Source organism: Pleurodeles waltl, chromosome 7 (assembly GCF_031143425.1).
Source record: "Pleurodeles waltl isolate 20211129_DDA chromosome 7, aPleWal1.hap1.20221129, whole genome shotgun sequence".
In the NCBI taxonomy this organism is placed as follows: Eukaryota; Metazoa; Chordata; class Amphibia; order Caudata; family Salamandridae; genus Pleurodeles; species Pleurodeles waltl.
This window is the reverse complement of record NC_090446.1, coordinates 1,371,791,702-1,371,813,936: the sequence shown is the minus strand read 5'-3', so window position 1 is coordinate 1,371,813,936 and position 22,235 is coordinate 1,371,791,702. Positions and strand designations below refer to the sequence as shown.

The window sequence follows — 22,235 nt, the reverse complement described above, 5'->3', positions numbered from 1 at the left end:
TGCGGTAGGATTTTTGCATCCAATTACTCATAAATATGTGTAACCTCATAATTGTCAGTAATTTTCTCTCAAAAGAGTAATGCGAAATTACAGAAATTACTCCAATTACTCCAGGGTAATTAAAATTTCTCCCAGGTCTGTTACTGAGCTGTATTCATTGTTAGCTGCTTCCCAGCAGTCTCCTCTCATCACCTGAAGCGCTCTCATTTTGGAGAGGGCAGTACTTGCACTCTTCAGTGCTGTTCACGGTGTCCTTGTTGTCATATTCTCAAAGTACAAAACGCAAAAGCATCTTGGATCCACTGATCCAGTTTAAAGAAGCATCCTTTTGAAAGCGACATCTTTATTGTTATTATTTGCGAGAGTAAGAAGTAAATGTGATTTTTATCAAGCTGCAACATATTGCAAATGTGGAATGTGTAGGCAGTGCTGTGCGTCAACGCACGATTGTAACCACTTCAGAGCCATGGCAACGAACTGTGAGGTAGTCCACACTCATGCAAAAATACAACCTACAAACTCCCGAGCTGTAAATCCACCTCAGAGCCACTACAATGAATAGTATTTTTTTTTTGCCGGCACTTATTTTTGAAAAACAATACTAATTTTTCCTTATTAGACCTTGACCCAAAGCAGGAGAGTGAAAATGCACAATGGGGTTAGAAGGAGGCAGAGAAAGATGGGAAAACGGTGACAAATGGATGAAACAGGAGTGACCTAAAGGGGAAGGGACCGTCTAATGGTGGATTAAAGAGGAATGAGGTCAGATCAAGACTACACTGCCTTAAATTTGGCGCACCCACATTCAATGGAGCCAACTGGGGATTTTTTAGAAAACCTTTGGCAGCCTGGCACATACTTTTACGTGTTAAGCACTGTGTGCAGCAGCCCAGAGGCATCCAGCAATGCACCCTTCACACACCCAGAGCTGTAGAACAAGCACAGTGCAGAAACTCTGCAGACCCACCAAAGGCAACAGCAGCACAATTTCCAAACAGCCAACAGAGCCAGGAGGCCACAGCCCTGGCAGAGATTCATTACATTCCAGTAATATGTCATATCAATGCAGGTGAGCGGGTATGATCAATGCATGCCTCCGTCTACTGCTGCGCTAAGAGGTGACCTGAACTATTGGAAAAGGCTAGTGCCCAGTGCTTAATTTTAGCTGGTGGATTCCGGCGCTTGGCACTTAATTCCCAACACTGGCACTAATGACAGACTACCACATGGTGGTGCTATCTGTCTAATTTTTAGATGAGCATAACCACAGTGTTTACTAATTTATTAGTAAACACAGTGGTTCTTTTAGCTTTGGGCAGCCTGGAAATGTCTTAGCTGTCAACCTTGTAGGAGTGTGATGTTAGTAGTGGTGCTGGTACTGTCACTGACAGTACTGACAGGGCAGTGGGTGGTGCTAGCTGCTGTGGCCTCCTGGAAAGAGCATTGGCACTTCCCTTATTACATATTAAGCACTGCTAATGCCTCTGAGCGCCCTGCAGGGTGCAGCTGAGTCAGTCACTTTTTTTTGTCACTCAGCTGCTGCTCAAATTTAGCCTTTTCGTATTGGTCCCTCTGTACCCAGGACCGAGAAAGAGTTTGTGTTTCTATAAATTCTGCAGAGTCACTAACCCAGTTCACAAGCTCCCACACTGGTAAATCAGTCCTTCCCACTAAAACAACTCATGAATAATACACAGAGGGCCTGATTTATGAAAAGTTAGTGCCGACTTTGCGTCATTTTTTGGCGCAAAAGCGGTGCAAACGTACAAAATATAATTATATTTTGTAAGTTTACGCTGCTTTTGCATCACAAAATGATGCGAAGGAAGTGCTAACTTTTCATACGTTAGCCCCTGAGTCCCATATTTATGGGCTTTGTGATGCAGGGCAGTGCGGAAAGTCACCTTGCTGCCCTGCGTCACAGGGAAAGGGTAGGAATGCACTGTATTTATCTAATACGGCACATTCCTGTCCTTTCCCCCTATTCTGGCGTCCTTTTGGCTGCATAGCACCAATGCAGGCACCCTTGCATCATGGTGCAAAGGTCAAAAACCACCGGAATCAAAATAGGTCAGTTGCGTGGGAACACCCAGGCAACGCCCCTGGAATGCCTCCTTTGCGCGGAGTAAGGCAACGCAGCGATTTGCGCTGCGTTTCCTTACTCCATATTTTTGAAGCAATTCAAAGCCACACAAAGTGGCTTTGCATAGCTTCAATAATATGACTTAGTGGTTTGCACTACGAATGTACCCCGTTCTGTGGTGCAAGCATGGCCAACCCGGTTAAAAATATCCCCCTCCCTCTTTAACTCAGTTACATTACTAGCCAGTCTAAGGTCCAGGTTGTAGCAAGACTAACATGCTGTCTCACCAGGGGACCGTGCTTGTGACACACGTTTTACACACAGATCCTTGTAGTGGGGGCTCAGTCACATGATCAGTTAACCAGGGGACGGCAGCCCTGTGAAGAAATACTAGCCTGTAGAGATCTCCTCGTTTCTATGCACACCAGGAATGCTACAAGCTCCCATCTTAGTGTGAGCGCTCCTCAGTGTGGACAGTTTGAGGGCTCATTTGTGATTTGTATTTCGTGATGCAGGATATGTGTGACGATGTCTCGTGCAGTTTCCCCGAGTGCAGCAGGACAGGGGAAACCCTCCGATCAGCTCCCAGTGATGACCCGTGTTGCCCGGCATATACCTGTGGTGAGTACGTCAGAGCACACAGGGCTGGGGCACGTGCTGTGCAGTGGAGGGACGAGTCGTGGCCCATGTGGGCATCCAGGAGGGAGCTAACAGCCCATGCAGCATGTCTATTTGTGACTGAGCTCTGGGCCAATCCTGTTCGCCTCTCTGCCTCAGCTCTCTTACTGCCCTCTCAATGCCTCAGATTTCCTATCCCTCTCTCCCTAAGCTCTCCTCTCCCTTCCCCATCTCTCTGCTCCCCTAAGCCCTCTCCATCTCTCTGCCTCGGATATCCTACCTCCCTCTCTCTGCCTCAGCTCCCCCTACACCTCCCCATCTCTCCTCCTCGGCTCTCCCGATCCCCTCCCCATCTCTTTGCATCAGCTCCCCTCCCTATCCCTGCTCTCCTATCCCCTCCGCTCCATCTCCGGGCCTCGGCTCTCTTGCCCGAGCCTATCCTTCTTTCTGCTGTGGCTCTCGGAGCCCCTCTAGTCAATTCCTCTGTGTCTCAGGGTCCTTCGAGACCATCTCTGTCTGTCTTAGAACTCATGGCCCAACAACTCCACCTCTACTGTCTCCCTCTCACTACTACATTCCTAGAGGCCTGTTTTGTGCATTCCTCACTGTCCCATCAAGCCCATCTCTCGTCCCAGGACTCATAACCCACCAAGTACATCCCTCGCGGTCTCTGAGCCTACTCACTCCATCTCTCAAGGTCTCAAATCTCAGGCCACCCAGTCACTCTCTCGCTCTCTCACGACCCATCCATCCCACCTCTTGTTGCCTGAGGTCTTGGTACCCACCCAGTCACTCTCTCGCTCTCTCACGACCCATCCATCCCACCTCTTGTTGCCTGAGGTCTTGGTACCCACCCAGTCACTCTCGCTCTCTCACGACCCATCCATCCCACCTCTTGTTGCCTGAGGTCTTGGTACCCACCCAGTCACTCTCTCGCTCTCTCACGACCCATCCATCCCACCTCTTGTTGCCGGAGGTCTTGGTACCCACCCAGTCCCTCTCTTGCTGTGTCAGATCTTTTAGTCCATCCCAGGTCAGTCTCAGATCTTCCAGTCAACAATTCTCTGCCTCGTGCATTTCACAGACTGTGTTGCTGCCCTCCTGGGGAGGAGCCCTCGCTCCGAGACTGCACTAACATCTTCGTTGCTTTGTATTTTCAGCGTGCTTGCCTTGCCCCGTCCCTCCTGCCTGTGATCTGGGGTATATCCTGGATACAAGACTAGACAAGGAAAGAGATTGCTGCCCCTCGCATACATGTGGTGAGTACACGAGGTCCAGGGGCGCAGGGAAATGATGAGAAGGCATGGGGCACGTGAAGATTCTGGAGAGGGGGTTGATAATTTACTGTAGTCAGTGCTTAATTTGAAAGGAATAAGTGAAGGGGGCAACGTTTTGCTCAAGAGCCCGAGGCAGTTGCCATCAAAGGTCCAAGTACTGAGTGCTAAGGCTGCACAGGCTGGATTCCGCCTCCTGCCTCTTTAATACCCCCAGACACTTCCGGTCTCTTTATCTCACTCCGACAGGTTGCTTTTCATATCTGCTTTCATCCTTTGTCATTGATTTCCCCATCGTTCTTTTCTTGCGTCTTTCCCCCTTTTGGGTTTTTCCCTCTTTTGCTCTGGATCAAAGTCAGTTAAGGAAAAAAAAGAGCAGGTCCCCAAACATGAGTGCCTCTGGGATCCACCTGAAACCACTGGTTTAATTAAGCACTGACTGTATATCCCATGTCAGCAGATCAATGAGTTTTCAGCTCAGAGATTTTTGGTTGGAAATGACCAGACATGCCAACTCACACAGTGCCACCGTGTCGGCTCACATCCCACGATCACCCGGTGAGGAGCCGCTATCACACAGTGGCTGCTAAAACTAGTTTAAAACCACTGTAAACAGTGTGATTTTTGTCGAAGTTGGCAGGTTTGAATTACGATGTGGTGCATTATTCTAATTGGTGCAGTAAACCAGTACTACAGCTCCCAGAAAGCATTAATCTGCACAATAAGACCCAGGGCCAGAAAGATGATGCCCTGGAAACATTAGGCCATGTGACAAACCTGCCCCTGCCCTCCTTCCCGCCCCGCCCTCACCTCCCACTAGCTCCCAGACTCAACATCTGTCCAAATACATAACATACCAAGGCCCGTATTTATACTTTTTTGCACCGCATTTGTGTCATTTTTTGACGCAAAAGCGGCACAAACTTACAAAATACAACTATATTTTGTAGGTTTGCGCCACTTTTGCATCAAAAAATGATGCAAATGCTGCGCAAACAAAGTATAAATATGGGCCCAAGTGGCACAACACAAAATGATGCTTCCCAATGCAGAATATGATGAGGACCCCTGATTCTTCCATATCTCACAGATATTCATTGGTCTGGGGCTGGAAGGGGGACTCTGTAGGGTTCGGGGTTCTCCTGCGCCACAAGGGGCTTCAGGGGCCTGCGTGAAGGCCCTAAGCACACCTGCGGTGGTCTTAAAGTACTGAGGGTGGTGGCAATGAACATCAGTACAAATCAGAGGCGTAACACAGGCCCCTGGACCCTTTGTGGCACAACCTTCAGAGGCCTCCATTCAGCCCAAAGCCAATGAATTGCTGTGAGATATGGAATACTCAGGGGCCCGGCATCACATTTTGCAGGTGGGCCCCATCATTTTGCACTGTGCCATTGATCACTCCCACCTTCTGTGTGAGGGTCGTCAGAGGAGGGCAGGGCTCAGTTCACACTGCACTGACTGACGTATTCACACTTTGTGTCTCATGATTTATTCAGTGTGTCCAGAATGTCCAGCTCCTCCACACTGCCACCATGGATCTGTCCTCAGGAAAACGACCAACCCAGACAGGCCCTGCTGTCCAGAGTACGAGTGTGGTAAGTACACCAGAAATACGAGTGTGTAAGTACACCAGAAGTACTAGTGTGGGATGTGCACCAGAAGTACAAGTGTGGTAAGTGCACCGGAAGTACGAGTGTGGTATGTACACCAGAAGTACGAGTGTGGTAAGTGCACCAGAAAGGCCTTGCCGTCCAGATTGTGAGTGTGGTGAGTACACCAGATGTACGAGTGTGGTAAGTGCACCAGAAAGGCCCTGCCGTCCAGATTGTGAGTGTGGTGAGTACACCAGATGTACGAGTGTGGTAAGTACACCAGAAAGGCCCTTCAGTCCAGAGTCCGAATGTGGTAAGTGCACCCAAAAGACACTGGCATCCAGAGCACATTGCAGCGCTCTAAAAGTGGCCCAGTGAGCTGATGAAGGCTCCAGGAAGTAAGGATTTCAGTGGTAGGAGGAGGAGGACTGACAACTAGGCCCCCTACTTTGGAAGGGGTACAATGCACTAAAACTAGGCACCCCAACACCCAGCAAAAGAACATACGTGCCATGGGGGGCATATGATTTTGCCGCATTTTTATTAGAAATCGAAAGAAGCACAAAAGATTGGAGCAAGTAACTCTTACTATATTGAGAGCCAACATTGAAAACTGCTGTCTTTTAATGTATTTCTTAGTTTGCGGCCAAAACATTTTATCTGTTAGAGGTTTCTTGATGGCACATTTTACAGAGTGCCCCAGAAACACTCAATGGTGTATGGCATTACTCTCCTGCTGTTTGTACAGCTCTGTTTTTGGACATCTTGGATTATTATTTGCCCCTGATAAAGGCCTGTGTGTGCAGGCAATGTTGAAGGGCACCAGAGTCTGGAGGCCGGCCATGAGTCCTCACCCCTTGAGAGTCTGTCAGCTTCAGAAGGTTGCACAATGTTCTCAGGACTGCAACCACAACCCAACAGCAGTGTGTGCTACCTACTCTTAGTGTGGAGGTTTCTGTCTAGAGGTGTAACACTGAAGGGTAAACACCATCGGGGGGTCAGGGATGGAAGGAGACACAGCTGCTCATGGGGCTGGAAAGGGGCAGTGGCCTGTATAGCAGATTGCCTCAACTGCCCAAGAGTGTGCTGCCTCCCTTTCAGGTGGTCAGACCCCCCTGTGGGAGCCTCTTTCCCTCATGGGAGTAGAAAAGGAGAAGACATAAAGCTGTCCTGATGAAAGGTGACATGAAATACCTAAACGAGTAATCATGGTTTACATGATAGGTGGAAACTTCCAGCTTCTGCTCCAGCCTGATCCCTTCATTTGTGAAGACCCCGCCTGACCAGGTACTGGATTCCTGTATGGCCAGGTTCCTGAGGGTTTGCAACAGTATCATGTGCAAGTATAGCGCTGATGGACTTGATTCCACTGAGTACCCTGAAATGCAACTTGAGGAATAACCATGAGCAATGTGATCCTTTGCATCAAATTCTGCTCACTACACCCAGGAACACAGCAGATCCAGGGAGGAGACATTTTTAGTTTTGGTTGACTTTAAACCCGCCCCCTTAAGTTGAGGAGGGGTTGCTCTTTTTTTTAGCTTTGGGCTGCTGTGATTTTCCTCCATGCTGAGTGGACAATCTGTGTCCAGAACCTCTCCAGTGCAGCGGTAGGAAGTTAGAGCATCGGGAAGCAGGTGAGTGGACCACAGTCTTACACCTTCTTCTGTTGAAGCAGTTGGTAGAACACAGATACCTTTGCTGTGACTGATGAACAGTGCTAGGAGCGCTGGTGGAACCAACTTGTAGCTGAACTGTGGAGTGTAAAGGCCCAAGCGAACCTATGTACTAACCACGGTGTCCATTGCAATATGCAGCCTTGGGTTCAAGACTTTGGTTGGCGACCAGTGTTTTGAGGCCTCTGTGTAGAGACCCTGCACTATCTCCATTTAATAGGACTTGGTGCCTTTTGTGCCGAGTGCCCTGGCATAGTCCATTAATAAGATAGAAACTACATGTATTGTGAGGGATCACAGAATACTAACTTTGGATGAAATCAGAAGAACCACCGGTTATCGCAAGGATGCGTTCTTGCTCCAAAATGGTTTCTGCAGCTTTCCTAACACCGTCTTCACCCCCGAGTATTGTATTATTAATGTATCTATCTTAATTGATGGGCGGAGAAGGGATGGGTGGATTGATGGATAAACGAGCGGATTGGCAGGGAGAGGAATGGGTTGATAAATAAATGGATTGGGGATGTATAGATTGATTGATCGACAGATGGACTGGCTAATAGTTAGATAAACTGACAAGCGGATAGGGGCGGGTGGATGCCCTGGTGGTTAGACGGGCCAGTGTATGGATAGCTGGGTAGATAAATGGTAGGACACGTATGTGGGTGAACTGATCGATTGATGCAATGGGCGCACTGATGTGTGGATGAAAGGATGAATAGATGCAGGGATTAACTGCATTTAACAACTTTAAGCAGTTTAATTTGCTGCCTTTATTCACATAGCTCGTCGTTGGACACGAGCAGATACACAGAGGAGTAGAGGGCGCCGCGCCTTGTGCTTTGAAGCGCACAGTTTGCTTGTGCTTAGAATGGCGTATTTGTGTTTTTTGAGTTATCTTACTTTTAAAGAGGATGCACTAACGCTTTTTTCCTCTGTATTTTTCTTTCAGAACCAATGACGGTAAGCTGCTCGAATATTTTCTCTGTTGGTTAAAAACTGTCTATTACTCAGATGGTCCTGTCCAGAAATCCCTGTTATAGCAATGCTATTTATTTACACTTTTCCATGTCCTTACAAATAAAACAAATTATAACATACAAACCATTTAGATATAATTCAGGCTAGAAGCATTCGTAATTAAAACAAATCCCAAACAAGTAAAATAGCATTTCCCGGATTCTTTATAGCTCCCTCCAGCATGATTGTGTGGCTAATTGTAATAAACCCGTCCCTGCATCCCTGGGATGCCTTGCTGCTAAGCTCCTTCAGTCATGGATTCTTACCTTGGTCTACCTTCAGGTGTAGCAAGTTGGGTCTAAGATATTTTCTGCTCAGACAGTGAAATAATGGCCCCATGCCTTAAACTCCTCAACCACACCTACCGCATATTACTCCATGCCCCTCCCATTTGTCTTACCTACAATTAGTCCATCCTTAGTTGAATGAGCATCATCATCAAACTGAGTTCACCTATACCACGCAGGCAACTCACTCCCCATGCCTGGACCTTCTTTCCATTGACACGGTCATCACAACGCCCACCTCATCATTTAGATACAGATCGTCACTTGACAGACAACACACACCTCACACAATGTGCTCCTTAGGGGAAAGACTACACCCTTCCACCCATACGCTAAAGGACTCCCAGGAACCCATTAAAGCCCAGAGTGCTGTGCAACTTCATCAGGGACATGAAGCGCTATGTAAACAATGCAGTCAGACCGCCCAGAAAGTGCTCTAGTCCTCGCAGGGGGTATGAGAGATAACCAGCAATTCAATAATGCAATAGAACTGTTCTTGAATGACACCCATTTTGTTCAGTTTTGGAGACGCATTCGGAGCTAGGTACTACTAACTGCTTTCTGTGGACTTTTCACCATCCTTGGTGTAGAGACTGCTCCAGAAAGTTGTTGGTACGTACATAGATGTAATGCACATGTAGCCACTCTATGATTAACCAGTTTTCTAAAATGTGTTTTAAATTGTGGCTGAAGTTGAGAAAGTTTAAATGTGTTCTAAATTGCTTCTACTTTTAACCAACTCACTTTTCTTCTCTTTCTCCGCCCCTACAGACTCCAGAAACCATCACTACCCCGGTAGGTCCATGCACTTTGGGGGTGGCATATGTAAGGGAGTGGCTGAGGGCTACCCCATGGGCTTGTGTTTTTTTTAAACAGCCGATTCATGTTGAAGTATGCCCATAACCATACCTGCCCACTAAATGTCCCCCCTCCAAACATGTTAACGACGTAGGAGCAATGCTTTTCTATCTGTCCACTCCATGGCCACCTCTGGGCTCATAAAGGCCATTCTCAGAGGATAGGGACTGTCCTTAAATGGTCTGCCCTGCTTGTAAGGCTTTGCACTGTACTTGGCCCTGTTGTGTGGTTGGCAAGATTAGGGGCCAGATTTACAAAAGGATTGTATTGCACTGTCTCGCATCTTCGTCAATCTGGCCCAAAGTGTCTAGGTGTTAGAGGAGTTCCTATACAGCCACTCTTAGGAACACTGAATTTAAAAAAAACACACACACAAAAACCTTGAACCTGATTAGTCCAGGGGTTGAACTGTGTCTAAGTCCTTCACTGGAGATATTTAAAAAGAATCTAAAAACATACCTCTTTTCAAAATGTACTGAAACAAAATTGTTGACAATCTAAAACGGAGGTCTTCAAACTTTTTTGCTCTTAGGCCCAGTAAACCAATGCTTTGAAGTCGGCCCCCTTTCAAAACTTTATGGCATGGACTGGGGAAGCTGGAGGCGCATGGCTGAGTGCAGGGTTGTGTCTTTTCATTTAGCTCATAATCCACAAAATATGAGAAAATATAAAAAGAGAAAATGTGTCAAACAAAAACAAAAATTGACCAGGAAATACTGCTCCCCTTAAGTGTGGTGTTTTGGGTCCCTCACACTCCTGTTCCCCAGTGCAATTACTCCTGCTACACTAATGGTAGGTGTGGCCCCCATTATTAGGCTGCTGCCTTTGCTTCTTTCTTTCATCCTTGCCCACCATTCCTGGTCATCACTCCAGCATTAAAACAGGCCCTCTGTCACTTTCAGAAAAAATGAGCTCTGACATACTGCCCCCACTTTGCAGTGAGGGTGCCTATGGTAAGTCAGCCCCCATGGCATTTTGCATAGTAGAACAATCATAATTGTGATGCAGTGGGCCCCTGCACCATTGGGTCCCAGAGTCAATGCACCTGCTTTACTAATTAGAGGTATTCCTTGAGAAGAGGGCTGTCTACCCTACCCTTTGTTAAAAACATAAGTCCCCATCTTGCCTTAGCCCTTCCCACTATCCCTCCGAGGCCCAAATCAAAGTGTCTTCTCTGCTTCAAGGTTTTCCTTACTTAGGCCTTTGCTCCAATGCCCAAAGCTACACTTGTGCAACCATGGACTACTGGGTCCTGATGCAAGTAGGGAAGGATAGTAAAACAGCCATAGTTTGAGTGTAGTTGGTCCCTCACACTCCTGAGCCTTGTGTCAGGGGCGTAACAAAGGCCTCCGCAGCCCCCACCGTGCGGGGGGAAACTCCAGGGGCCCCTCAGCACAGCACCTGACCCGAGTGTGTCCTGAGAGGCGCCCCTCCATGTTCTGTGCAGGAACCCCTTCCAGTTTTGTTACGCCAGTCCCCGGGGCCACTGCAACTGCAGCATTTGTGATAGCTGCAACCATGCAAAACAGGCTGTCTGCTTTGCCCACTTCTCTGGACCATCACTCCTAGGCCTGAGGCCTGAGGCCCGAAGCCATCTGCCCCTTTGTGTAAGGAACAAAAAGATAAAGCCCCATAGCTCACCTCCCTGTTGCTTGAACTCTGTTCCCTGCACAGCAAGGGAGACCTGAATCCTGATGCTAGCAAGGAAATTGGGCTTCCACTCCCTTGTTGGTAGTAAGACCACCATACTTGGGGCGCAGTGGCCCCTCTCATCAATGGCTCAGTGCTGTTGCACCTCCTGCACTAATGGTAGCGATAGTGTGTTTTTTTTTAACATTAAGAATAAGCCCCATTACCTTGCTCCCCTCCCTGGGGCATCTCTCTGTGGAAACTGTATTGTCCATTTGCATAAAAAAAAATAGCCCCAAACATCATCCCTTGTCTGTGCAAGCTCAATAATACCTATGGCTCTTGTTCCTGTCCTCTTTCTCCTGGGCCACTACTCTGAGGCCCCAGGGGTCTGGATGATCAGGGCTCTGCATCAGAATGCAGCCCTTCTGGTCTCCATACCACCCCTGTACTCTTTGACACATCCCCTACTCCCATGAAAGAACATCTGCATGTTAAGAGAGGTCGAATGGGGTGCGATCTTAGGGGAACAGCGTGCCTATGCTGTGATTATACAAAAACATGTATTTTTAATTTTACGAAAACAGTTCTCATAAGTGCTCGTATTTTTCATATAAGGTGTGTCAATTAACAATAAAATAGTCACCTAAAATGTTTTCTGTGTAGCCATGTCCTTGCTCCTGTCATCAAACTCAGATCCCGCCCCGGTAGCACTTAAGATCACAGTTCCATTATTGTTTTTATGCACTTTAACTTTGCATGTAAATGAAGACAGCCTGAAAACGCGCCATAAAGGTGGGCCATCTACAAGTATTGCTGAGGCATTTGCGCTCCCATTGGGATGGAGCCATGGGCCCCGGGGGGGCGCCCCCTCCAGGTTGAAGACTTCTGACCTAGACGAAGTGATACCTTGTCTCCTGGTTCTAAAAGGGGGAAGAACGTGCAATTCCACCGGGGCCCAGGATTGTGTGGGGCCCACTGTACCCTGATTATGGTTGTATTTTCGACCCCATTAGAGGGCTCATTTCCCGTTTGTACCCTTGTACCCCACTGCCCATCCGCAGTCTGGCATCAAGTGCTGGGGCGCCCGGGGCGGATGCCTTGCACTGGAGTTGACTGTAGGGCCCTGACCGTCTTTGAAAACCAGGGTCTTTCTCTGTATCTGTTTTGCCATCTCCTTTTGTTAATTCTTCCTGTTTGTGGCTCCTCTTGCAGACGCCTTGTCATGAACCATGCATTCAACCTTCCTGCGTGAAGAGCGGCGCCTTTCTAGAGAAGCGCGAGCGGACCAGCGGCAGCTCCTGCTGCGATGAGTACGAATGTGGTGAGTATGTCAGAGGCTCTCTGTACGGACGTATTACTTTCACTGGGGCAGAGGCTCCCTATTTCTCCGCCGCCACCCCCAACCGCGGGACTCCCGACAAACTCGTGTTTATGATCCAGGAATTATGAGTTGGATTGCATTCACTCATGGGCATGCGTACATTTTGCATCGTTGTACGCAAGCCAAGCATCGTTTCTGTCAGAAATAGGTCTACTACGCTCCTTCGTCATTTGCTGAGCGGCTAGTGCACAGGGTTGGCCAGCAGAGGGCGCTCCAAGGTCACAGCTGCGCATCTGGATTACACAAAATCCTTCGCTCCTGTCCTCACAGCATCCAGATGCTACACGGCGTGGATTAGGCCTCAGGGACACTTTAGATGAAAAAACACAAATGCAATTTCACTGCTTGAGCGAAACAGGAGTTGCCCAGCCGAAGCTCATCGTGCTAAACTACAGATTATACTATCTTTTGATCCGGCTTTCGGAGAGCACACCTGTCGCAGTTAAGCACCCCCTCCTTCAGAATCATGGACTGCCCTCCCCATGCAATCAGTCACACACACCCAAAAAACCTGGTGACACCAACTGCAGGAAGACAGCCTGCTACGCTGCTTGAAAGGGAGACGGTAGGAATGCACCATATTTAACATTATATTATGCATTCATCATCTTCCTGCACACAACTTACCTCATGTCTAAAGGGTTACAATGAACATGGACCACAATCATGCCACGTTGTCCACGTGTGAGAAGGGGTAAGTGGACTGTATCCATATACCTGGGAATTGTGAAGTTATAACAGGCTACTGGGTGGAGCTGAAGGGACAGATGGTAACGGAGGGCCCTGGAGCATGATCCCAAAGAAGTTCTTGCTGGGTGTACAACACAGACATAGCAACTTTAAAACCCAAAAAGAAAATCTGCCCATTCTGAAGTAAGGCAAATTTTGTCAAAACAATTAATATCCTATTGTTTAAAAAAGTGTAAAATGGTTACAAAAATTCATGGGATATGCAAGTTTGGAAAATAAGTATTTAATCTGTGTTATAGATGAGGTTAGCAAATGGAGGTGTAAAAAAAAACACCGTTCAATGTGCCAATGTGAATCACGATTTCAATTGTAGCTCAAGTCATGCATCTCAGGGACAAATCCGAACATTAGCTATCTGGGGCAGGCTGTGGGTCCCTAAATGAAAGGGTTGGGTCCACAAGGCTGCCCATCTCTGTAAGAAGCATGATGCCACAGCACCAATTATTCTAACAGGAAATCCTTCAGCCAATTCCCAAACTTGCCAGGTACATTCAACAAAGAAGAAGAACTTATTGTGGGGGGCTGCACGGATTGCACTTGGAATTTAGGGGGATTTGAGTGGTCACACATAAGAGCTCTTCAGAAGTCTAAACTCTTGGCCAGGTAGGGGATGTTACTGTCTTGGGATGTAAGAAGAATTACTTTGATTCATCTCTGACAGCCAGAGTGTAGAGTGCTTCCTGGTAGCCCTATAGAGCTAGCACCTTGGTGGTCCATGAAGACATGGAACACCAGTAGAAATGTCAGTAAGAGAAACATTCTGGAGAATGAGTACAACTTGTAGAATGAAAGTTATCTCATTCTACAGGGCACCCGCCTTTTGACAACAGAACCCCCTTGCCTAACCCAGCTGCCATGGTCAACTTATCCTGATGATTGTTCTCCTCAAGAGGCTGTCAAGTTGGCCTGTCAAGTTGGCATAACCATATGAATCATTTGGTGCCTCTCTGTTCTACTGCCACAACTATTGAAATGAGAGTGTGAACAAAGGTGAGCAATGTCATCCCAGGAAGCTTCACACCTCACAAATTCACAAGGAGGGAGGAGAAAATGCCCCTTTTTGTGTCATCACCCCCATTGTTTGCTGAATTTTATTGCCAGATTTTCAACTCTGAATACTTCCGTCCAGTAAACAGTAAATGTATTCTGACACCTAAGACATTTAAAAATTAGCGAATCCCTGATTGGTATACTTAACTCTCTGCTAAGGCTGTAGTATATGGTGTAGAATCTATGCTCATGTCATGGAAAGTTAAACGTCACCTATGGACTACAATACCTATTGTGCCATCCACTAGTGGGGCAACGAAAGCATGGTTTGGGACCAACCAATGTAGCCTGACCGCTGCTGTTTAAACTTGCAGCCCTACCTGTCAAAATAACCCTTTTGACAGGAGAAAAACCTCCCTTTTAAATGTTAAAGAAGTCACCCCTCTGTGTATCACATAGTCCACATTGTAGGGTGCATGGTATTTAAAAGTGGGACATGTAGAAATGTTATGTCACCATGTCACTACAGTGACAAACCTCGAAAAGCTATTTTCACTTTGGAAGGCTCTTGCTGTTTTATGATTAAAACTAGTGTGCAGATTAATACGTTAACTTTGCTAACTCAGGTTTGGGAAATGCTACAGATATCATTCACCAACTATTTTAAATATTTAATAAAAACCCAATTAAATGGTGGAGTTAGGGTTTCAATAAATACTTATCAAAAGTAACTTTTAGAAGGTTACCTTTTCCTTGCCTGAAGATCCTGAAGGATACTTTACATTAGACTGACAGCAGCTGCTCTGCCAGTGTTTGACCTTTACGTGGTGTGAAAACTGCCTCCCCAAGCAGAGACAGTGGCTTAAGCCCAATGACAGGAAGGCTGGCTGTGAAGGGTGTGGTACATATCAGTTTCGGAAGGGCAACTTGGGAGGTTCCAAGAACTTCATTAACTAAGAAGGGTCAGGGGTGAAGCCTGTCTATTCATAGTTTAGTCTAGGGTGAGTCGTGATGAAGAGGAAGCCTTAGTTCTTCAGGCCCAAAGTAGCTAGTTGGACACTGTTCCAGTGGGAGGGGGAGCAGGCCTCTGAACCAGTTTGGGTTGGCTTAGGAGGACTGACGTCTCATTTCCCTGAACATACCCCTGCCTGCTACACAAGCTTCCTTCAGGAGCAGAAGGCCTGTGCCCTCTTGGATTCACCATAGGATAGTGCATTTCAGGCCAGTTTGCAGTAAAACATATAGGATGTGCTGCAGAAGCAGGTAGAGTGGCTCTGGGAACATTTTCTCAATTGGTTAGGGAGTATCCAGGAGTAATCTTCGCCACTGGTGACTGAATTATACAAAAATGGACCTCACCACCAGCTCTTTACAACACTTTCTGGCCCTGTGGAAGAGCAGAAAAAGGACTGCACCTGCTGTTTCAGACCTGAATGGCTTGGCCTGCTCCCACTTGTACCCAGGACACAAATTTGAACTCCCAAGGTAAGTTGACTGACCTCCTGTGGGGCTACAGGGACAGAATCAGCTGCAAGAGGACTTTTTCTTGAAGTGCCCACCATTCCAGTAGCAATTGAACATGGACTAGATCCTGCTGGTTGCCTTTGCTGGAGTACATTCTGACCCTGTGGTCTTGGGACCCTTGACTTTGTCTAGCTGGAGTTCCACCACAACCTCTGAAACGTTAGATAATGTTGTACTTCCAGACCTCCAGAAGGCTGGGAGCAACCACCCAAATCAATTTGACTAAGGCACAACTTATGCGGGTGAAGATTTCAAGTTGGCAAAGCTCAGAGCTTTGTGCGGCTCAAAAAAACACCCATTCAGCGAACTGTTGCAGCAACCCTATCCGACTTGTTACCTTCTTGGGTACAGCCTGCAGCCTTTCCCCGCTGGATGATTCTGAGCTCCAAAAAAAGGCACTAAGGCCAAATGTGGAAATCTTGACCAGGCAAAGGTGTGAAAAGTATATGACCGACAAGAGGACTTCCCTGGGTGCTAAATTTGAACTTTTGACGCTCTGATTTTTTCTCACAAAAACCAACGGCTTCAGCGGAACTTCATCTAATGGCCATCCAGCTTTGAGAGGACTTTCTTGGATACATTCAGCAACTTTGCTCTCTTGGAGGATTTTGACTTCCAATATAAGGTAAAATCGTTGACTGGGACTGCTTGGTGTACCCTACCCACACTCCATTGTGGTTGGTCTGAAATTGTGCCTAGGCCTCGGTCGTACATGAACAGTAGTTTTTATTAGTGCTTTACTTTTCTTGGTGTTTTTTCTCTTACATTTTTTAAAACTCATATCTCCAGCTCCCCTTATTGTTTTTATTAATTTGGTGTCATTTTGTTTATTACAGTTTTCTCTAGTTTTATCATTTGCAGTGGGAATGTATTTGTGTTGCTTTTTGACTTTTTAACTGTTTTGGTACATCTAAATACTTTACAGATTTTCTCTAAGTTAAGTGTGTTTGATCTATGCAGTAGCTACCAGGCCTAAACTCAGGTTTAAATTACTGAAATCTTTTGCCTGGACCTAACAGATTAGTGATTTAGGGCCATATGTACGAACACATTTTCCCGTAGACATAAAATGGGTAAAACCCTTTGCTACATCTGGCCCTTAATTACTTGTGGTGGACTACCATCCATCCCAACAAATATTTTACTTTTTTTGCAGTGGACATTAACCCAGCTAATTGGATGTGCACTGTGTTGCAATCGATAGACATGCACTGTGCCCTGTAGACGTTTAAGGTTAGGATGGACTAACCTTTGTTTTTTTTCTTTCCCTTTTCTTTCATCGTCAGTCTGCTCAACATGTCCCCCAGTGACAGACTGCGGGCCTGGATTTGAGAAAGAAACCCATTTCAAAAAAGAAACAATGTGCTGTCCAGAGTACGCATGTCGTAAGTACATCTTGTTAATCTCGTAAGAGGGTGGGGCTAGATTACCGCTTGTGGTTATAGATGAAGCAGGAGTGCTTGTGCATGTAAAGATGCACTGTTGCCACAGCAAGAACAGGTGCACAAGTGCCAGACCATGAGCAGATATACAGGAACCAGAGCATTGACAGATACAGTGGTGCTAGAGCTTGTACAGAAACGCTAGTGCCAGAGCATGTACAGATGCATTGGTGCCAGACCATGTACAGATGCATTGGTGCCAGAGCATCTACAGATGTGCAGGTGCCATAGCATGGGCAGAAGCACTGGTGTCATAGCATGCACAAATGCACTGGTGCCAGAGTATGTACAGATGCACATGTGCAAGGGCTTGCTCAGATGCACTGGTGAAAGAGCATGTATAGATGTACAGGTACCAGAGCATTCACACATGCATTGGTGCCAGAGCATGTACAGAGCATGTCAGAGCATGCACAGATGCACTGGTGCCAGAGCATGAACAGATGTACAGGTGCCAGAGCATGTATAGAGGCACTGGTGTCAGAGCATGCACAGATGCATAGGTGTTAGTGCATGCGCAGATGCACAGGTGCCAGAGCATGTACAGGTACCAGAGCATGTACAGACGCACTGATGTCAGATCATGCACAGATGCATAGGTGTTAGTGCATGCACGGATGCACAATGTTAGTGCATGCACAGATGCACTGGTGTCAGCGCATGTACTGATGCACAGGTGCTAGAGCCCGGACAGAAGCACAGGTGCCAGAGCACAGGTAGATGTACCGGTGCCAGAGCATGAACAGATGCACATGAAGTGTCGAGGTGATGCCCTGCTTCTGGGTATAGAGAGAACAGAAGCAGAGATCCCAGACACTCTCATTTACTGTAGAGAAAATGTTTGTGGATCGCACCCCAGGCAGTGGAGTTCCCCTGAAACGATGGTTTCAGGACTCCAACTGTGAAAATAGAGAACCACAGTGTCCTGAGAAGGCAAGACAGGCTGCGTTGGAACCACTGGCCTTTTGTGCACAGTTTAACAAAATATGAAATACTAACATCTCTCTCTCTCTTTCCTTTTCTTTCAGACCTAGTACCAGCAACAGTAAGTTTGTTACTTTGTATAGACATGTTTGGGATGCACTGGGCTACCTACAGTAATGGACTACTAAACAATTACTCTTAAAAAACAGGGGCTTTGTGTAGTACTTTGGGCAGATCAGACAGTCTTAGCCATCCTAACAATGCTATTTTTTCATCCTCCTTTAGACTCCTGCCATCCCTACAACTGCCTCTCCGGTGAGTATCTTGCTGACGTATGCAAGTGGTGGGGGAAGGCATCCTTGACTTTGTGTAGTACTTTGGGCAGATCAGACAGTCTTAGCCATCCTAACAATGCTATTTTTTCATCCTCCTTTAGACTCCTGCCATCCCTACAACTACCCCTCGGGTGAGTACCTTGCTGACGTATGCAAGAGATAGGGAAGAGCATCCTTGACTTTGTGTAGTACTTTGGACAGATCAAACAGTCTTAGCCATCCTAACAATGATATTCTTTCATCCTCCTTTAGACTCCTGCCATCCTTAAAACTGCCCCTTGGGTGAGGCTTTATGCTAGGGGCGCAGAGCCAGATTGGCCTCCACAGAAACTGATAGACTGCCACTAAAAACCTGTAGGGCAGGGCTGGGCAGTGTATTGTTGCTCCAGTGAAGAACTATGTAGAAGAACCTAAGTCAGACCTTGGCATGCATAGGGCAAATGTGTGAAGGGCTCACAAATGGTTCACAAATGCTTGGGGGTGTCTCAGCAGTCTAGGGTGGAACCTCCAGGAGAATCTGATTTGGCCAGCAGGTGATGCAGAAGACAAGGCACAAGATTTTTGGGAGTCATCCAGTGAATGATGTCCCATTGTGCCGCAAACCTAGATGACATCATCAAACATAAAAACATTCTAGAATGTCCATTGTTGGTAATTGTTGACAATGGAGCACTGGGGGGAAAGAGCTGCTTTTTTCTTACACTTGATGGCCCCTGTAAGAGTGCACCTGGGAGTAAGGTGAAAAGAGAAGGCTCTCCATTACACCAAGAGTAAGACTTCGAAGTAGAGGATCTGATGAGGCTTAACTGCAGGGTTCTGTCAGGCAAGGCCAGACTAAGGCGCTTCCTCTAGCGGCTCCAGCCGGGCTGCATCAGACTGTCCTCAGAACCCACCAAGGATGCCCTTTTGAAGTAATGGGGAAGACTTTGTCAAGGTCCACAAATGATTGCACTGGACCTAAGGTTAGACACTGCGTGAACCCTGTGGCTAGCCATCAAATGATTCCAATACTAAAAGTGAGCTAGTGTTGCATCACTCAGGGATGCATGTATCACTGTCCTGCAAGAGTTTCCAGGGTTACAGCTTCGGTTGTGTGTTACCGGCAAAGATCTGGCAGCTGATCATGAAATAAGACTGATAAGGGACTTAAGGATTCTCAACAAGGACAGAAACAATATGTGGAACCTCGGAATGCTGGGAGCTTCATTGAAGACAGTGGAATAGCAGAGGACGAATACTCATGGGCAGTGCTTAATTTGTAAATAAAGACATGCCAGTGCCCAAAGTCCTCCTCTTAAACATGCGGCTGCTGCAATTAAATGTTGGAACACGGAATACTGAGGCGGTGTAATCCTAAAGCCATCTCGGGCCTCTTCAATCCATTTAAAGCCACTCCCTGCCTCTTCAGCTCCCTCTTGCACCTTTCTACTTTCTACCTTTGTGACACTTTTTCGTTTTTCCCTTCATCCGTCTTTCCCATGTGTGTCTTTTGCTCGCAGTAAATGCCTGAGGCAAAAGAATGAGCCCCAGCCCTAAAAAATAAGTGCTGGTGCTCAGCACCGGAAACAACAAGCACAAATTAAGCACTGCTCACCAGTGTGGCCTTCAGCGCCAACATTCTAATTGTTGCCGTTCTAGTTCTCCTTTTTAATTTTGAACATTGTACCGTCAGTAGGTGGAATGTTCTAATAGCATTACAGCTCTCCTTCTTCGGACCATACCAGTCATTAAAGGTCCTCTCCCTCGTTATAGGTCGGTGCCGGAGGTTCAAGCCAATGACTCCGGAAGATGCCTTTAACAGCCAGTATTGCCCTTGGCACAGGGCTAGAATGCTGTTTTAACAGAAGAACTTTACTTCTCACCTGCTGCACAAAGGAGAGAATAATGTGATGTTTCGAAGATGGGGTACATGGGGTGGGTCACAGGAAGGGACGTCATACTGGGAAGAGTCGTGCTAGGAAGTGGGCTCCCTGTGGATGCAGCCTTTTGATCTTTTCGGGATGTACTAAAAGCTAGGCCTGGTGTTTTACTAGAGGGCCTTGCTTTTATGTAGCGCCTCGCTTCCACTAAGAATATTAGATTACCCAGGTTGTTTTGTTCATGATATATGGAGTCAGAAATATGTTTTCCTTCGTTCATTTGTGACAAAATGTGTCTATGGGGGCAGGGATGGAGCGGGCGATATGTACATATTAGAGTACTGCCTTTTCTTGTTTGGTATCACATAGACAGCACCGTGAAGGTCCTATGAACATGTAAGTTAAAAGTTTTATAAAAAAATAATAGAGGTGAAATGAGCCCTACCTGCGAATTGTGGGAGAGTGTGAACGGACAATAGCAACAAAGAGTGTGATCCACTCCCAATGTTAGGACAGGCACAAACAACCGGAGCTACCTATCCAAAGCTCGGTCGCGACTGTGAAAATCCTCATTGCATGTGAAAAATACATTGAACTCAACGTTCTCTTTCTGATAATTGTTGTATGTGTGTTCCAGAAGGGTTGCGAGGGCGTCACCTGCCCAAACAGAAGCTGTCACAGAGACGGTGAAGTGGCTACGTCTGACCCAAGCGACCACAGCTGCTGCCCTCGGTTCTTCTGTGGTGAGTTACTAGATGTGGCAACAGCCTAGGGAGGAGGGTGCAGATTGATGCCAGGCCTGCCACAGTGAAGGGACTAGCAGTGGCAGAGAGCTCTGATGCAAAGCTGCATACTGTAGGACATTGCGCGGATGATGGCTTTCCATTGCAGACTTTAGGCATTCGCCGCCATCTTGAGGGTTTTAGTGGATCTGGACAAAGACATGCTTTGGGGCCCTATTTGGAACACTTGGGCTCAGATTTACAGAAGATCCATTTTTGCGGTAACTCCATGACTCACTAATAGAATTACCACAACCAGTGATCGTGATAGTACTCCAGATGCAGTTTTACATGAGAAATAACACGCGGAAACACTGTTTTCACTTGCTTTTATGCATTTATTTATTTTATTTCAAAATCGACTTCTTAGCCACAGGCTTCATGGCAAGGGGACACAGGTTCTCCTTAATCACAGCAAACTATCCTCCAGAAAAGATTGAAAGAACTCTAGGGAAATGGGGAGAAGTTGCCAAGGAATAGCTAAGGGCCTGGTTTAGAGTTTGGCAGATGGGTTTTCTTCATCACACCATGGTTGATGTACTATCCGCATCATTACAAGTGCATCACGTCCTAGATCTTTCATTTTTCCCGAATTAGCTTAGTGCTGTTGTCAAGGATAAAATGTGTAACTGTGGAGATGACTCAGTGAGTTAACGCCTGCCACTGCTCACTGCATCGATTTGAAGGTGAAGAATTGAATCACAAGACAGACTCAGTCTTCCATCCTTCCATCCCCTGTACACTGGTTATAAGTAACATCTATTATATGCTCACAAACGACAAAAGTGTGGTATGCAGCCCTACATTAACACGGGTTATTACCAAGTTGCGATAGTCTTTCAATGAAAAAACATATTGTGGAGTGGGTTAAAGAACAGCCAATCTCTACAAAGCACCTGGAATAGACTTTCAGCCTTCACGTCCTTGCAAAAAGCCAGAAAATACATTTAAAAAATCAATTTAGATCATAGTTGAGCTTATTGAGTGTGAAGGGGAGCCGTTCATGTGGCTCACATATGAGGTGCACATACATGGGGGGGCTCTTTAAAAAGCTGGGGCCCTGGGCAAGTACTCACGTTACCTATGCCTTAAAATGGCCTTAACAGCATTTAGTTTTCCATACTAGGTTAGGATGCACTGTGCCGCATTTATCATCAACTGCAGAAGCGAGCAAATTCACGGCTGTTGTTGCCCCTCCAGCCCAC

General features: G+C 46.7%; 1 protein-coding gene across 1 annotated transcript in view; it reads left to right on the top strand.

Annotated features, from left to right (window-relative positions):
- The window catches only part of LOC138247052 (uncharacterized), a 249,316-nt gene that overhangs the window by 73,420 nt on the left and 153,661 nt on the right, over window positions 1-22,235 (top strand). The window contains exons 36-40 of the mRNA XM_069201802.1: window positions 2,599-2,704; window positions 3,862-3,960; window positions 5,475-5,573; window positions 8,199-8,209; window positions 12,256-12,364. Of these exons, the coding sequence (XP_069057903.1) occupies window positions 2,599-2,704; window positions 3,862-3,960; window positions 5,475-5,573; window positions 8,199-8,209; window positions 12,256-12,364 (424 nt within the window). The remainder of the gene's footprint in view (window positions 1-2,598; window positions 2,705-3,861; window positions 3,961-5,474; window positions 5,574-8,198; window positions 8,210-12,255; window positions 12,365-22,235) is intronic.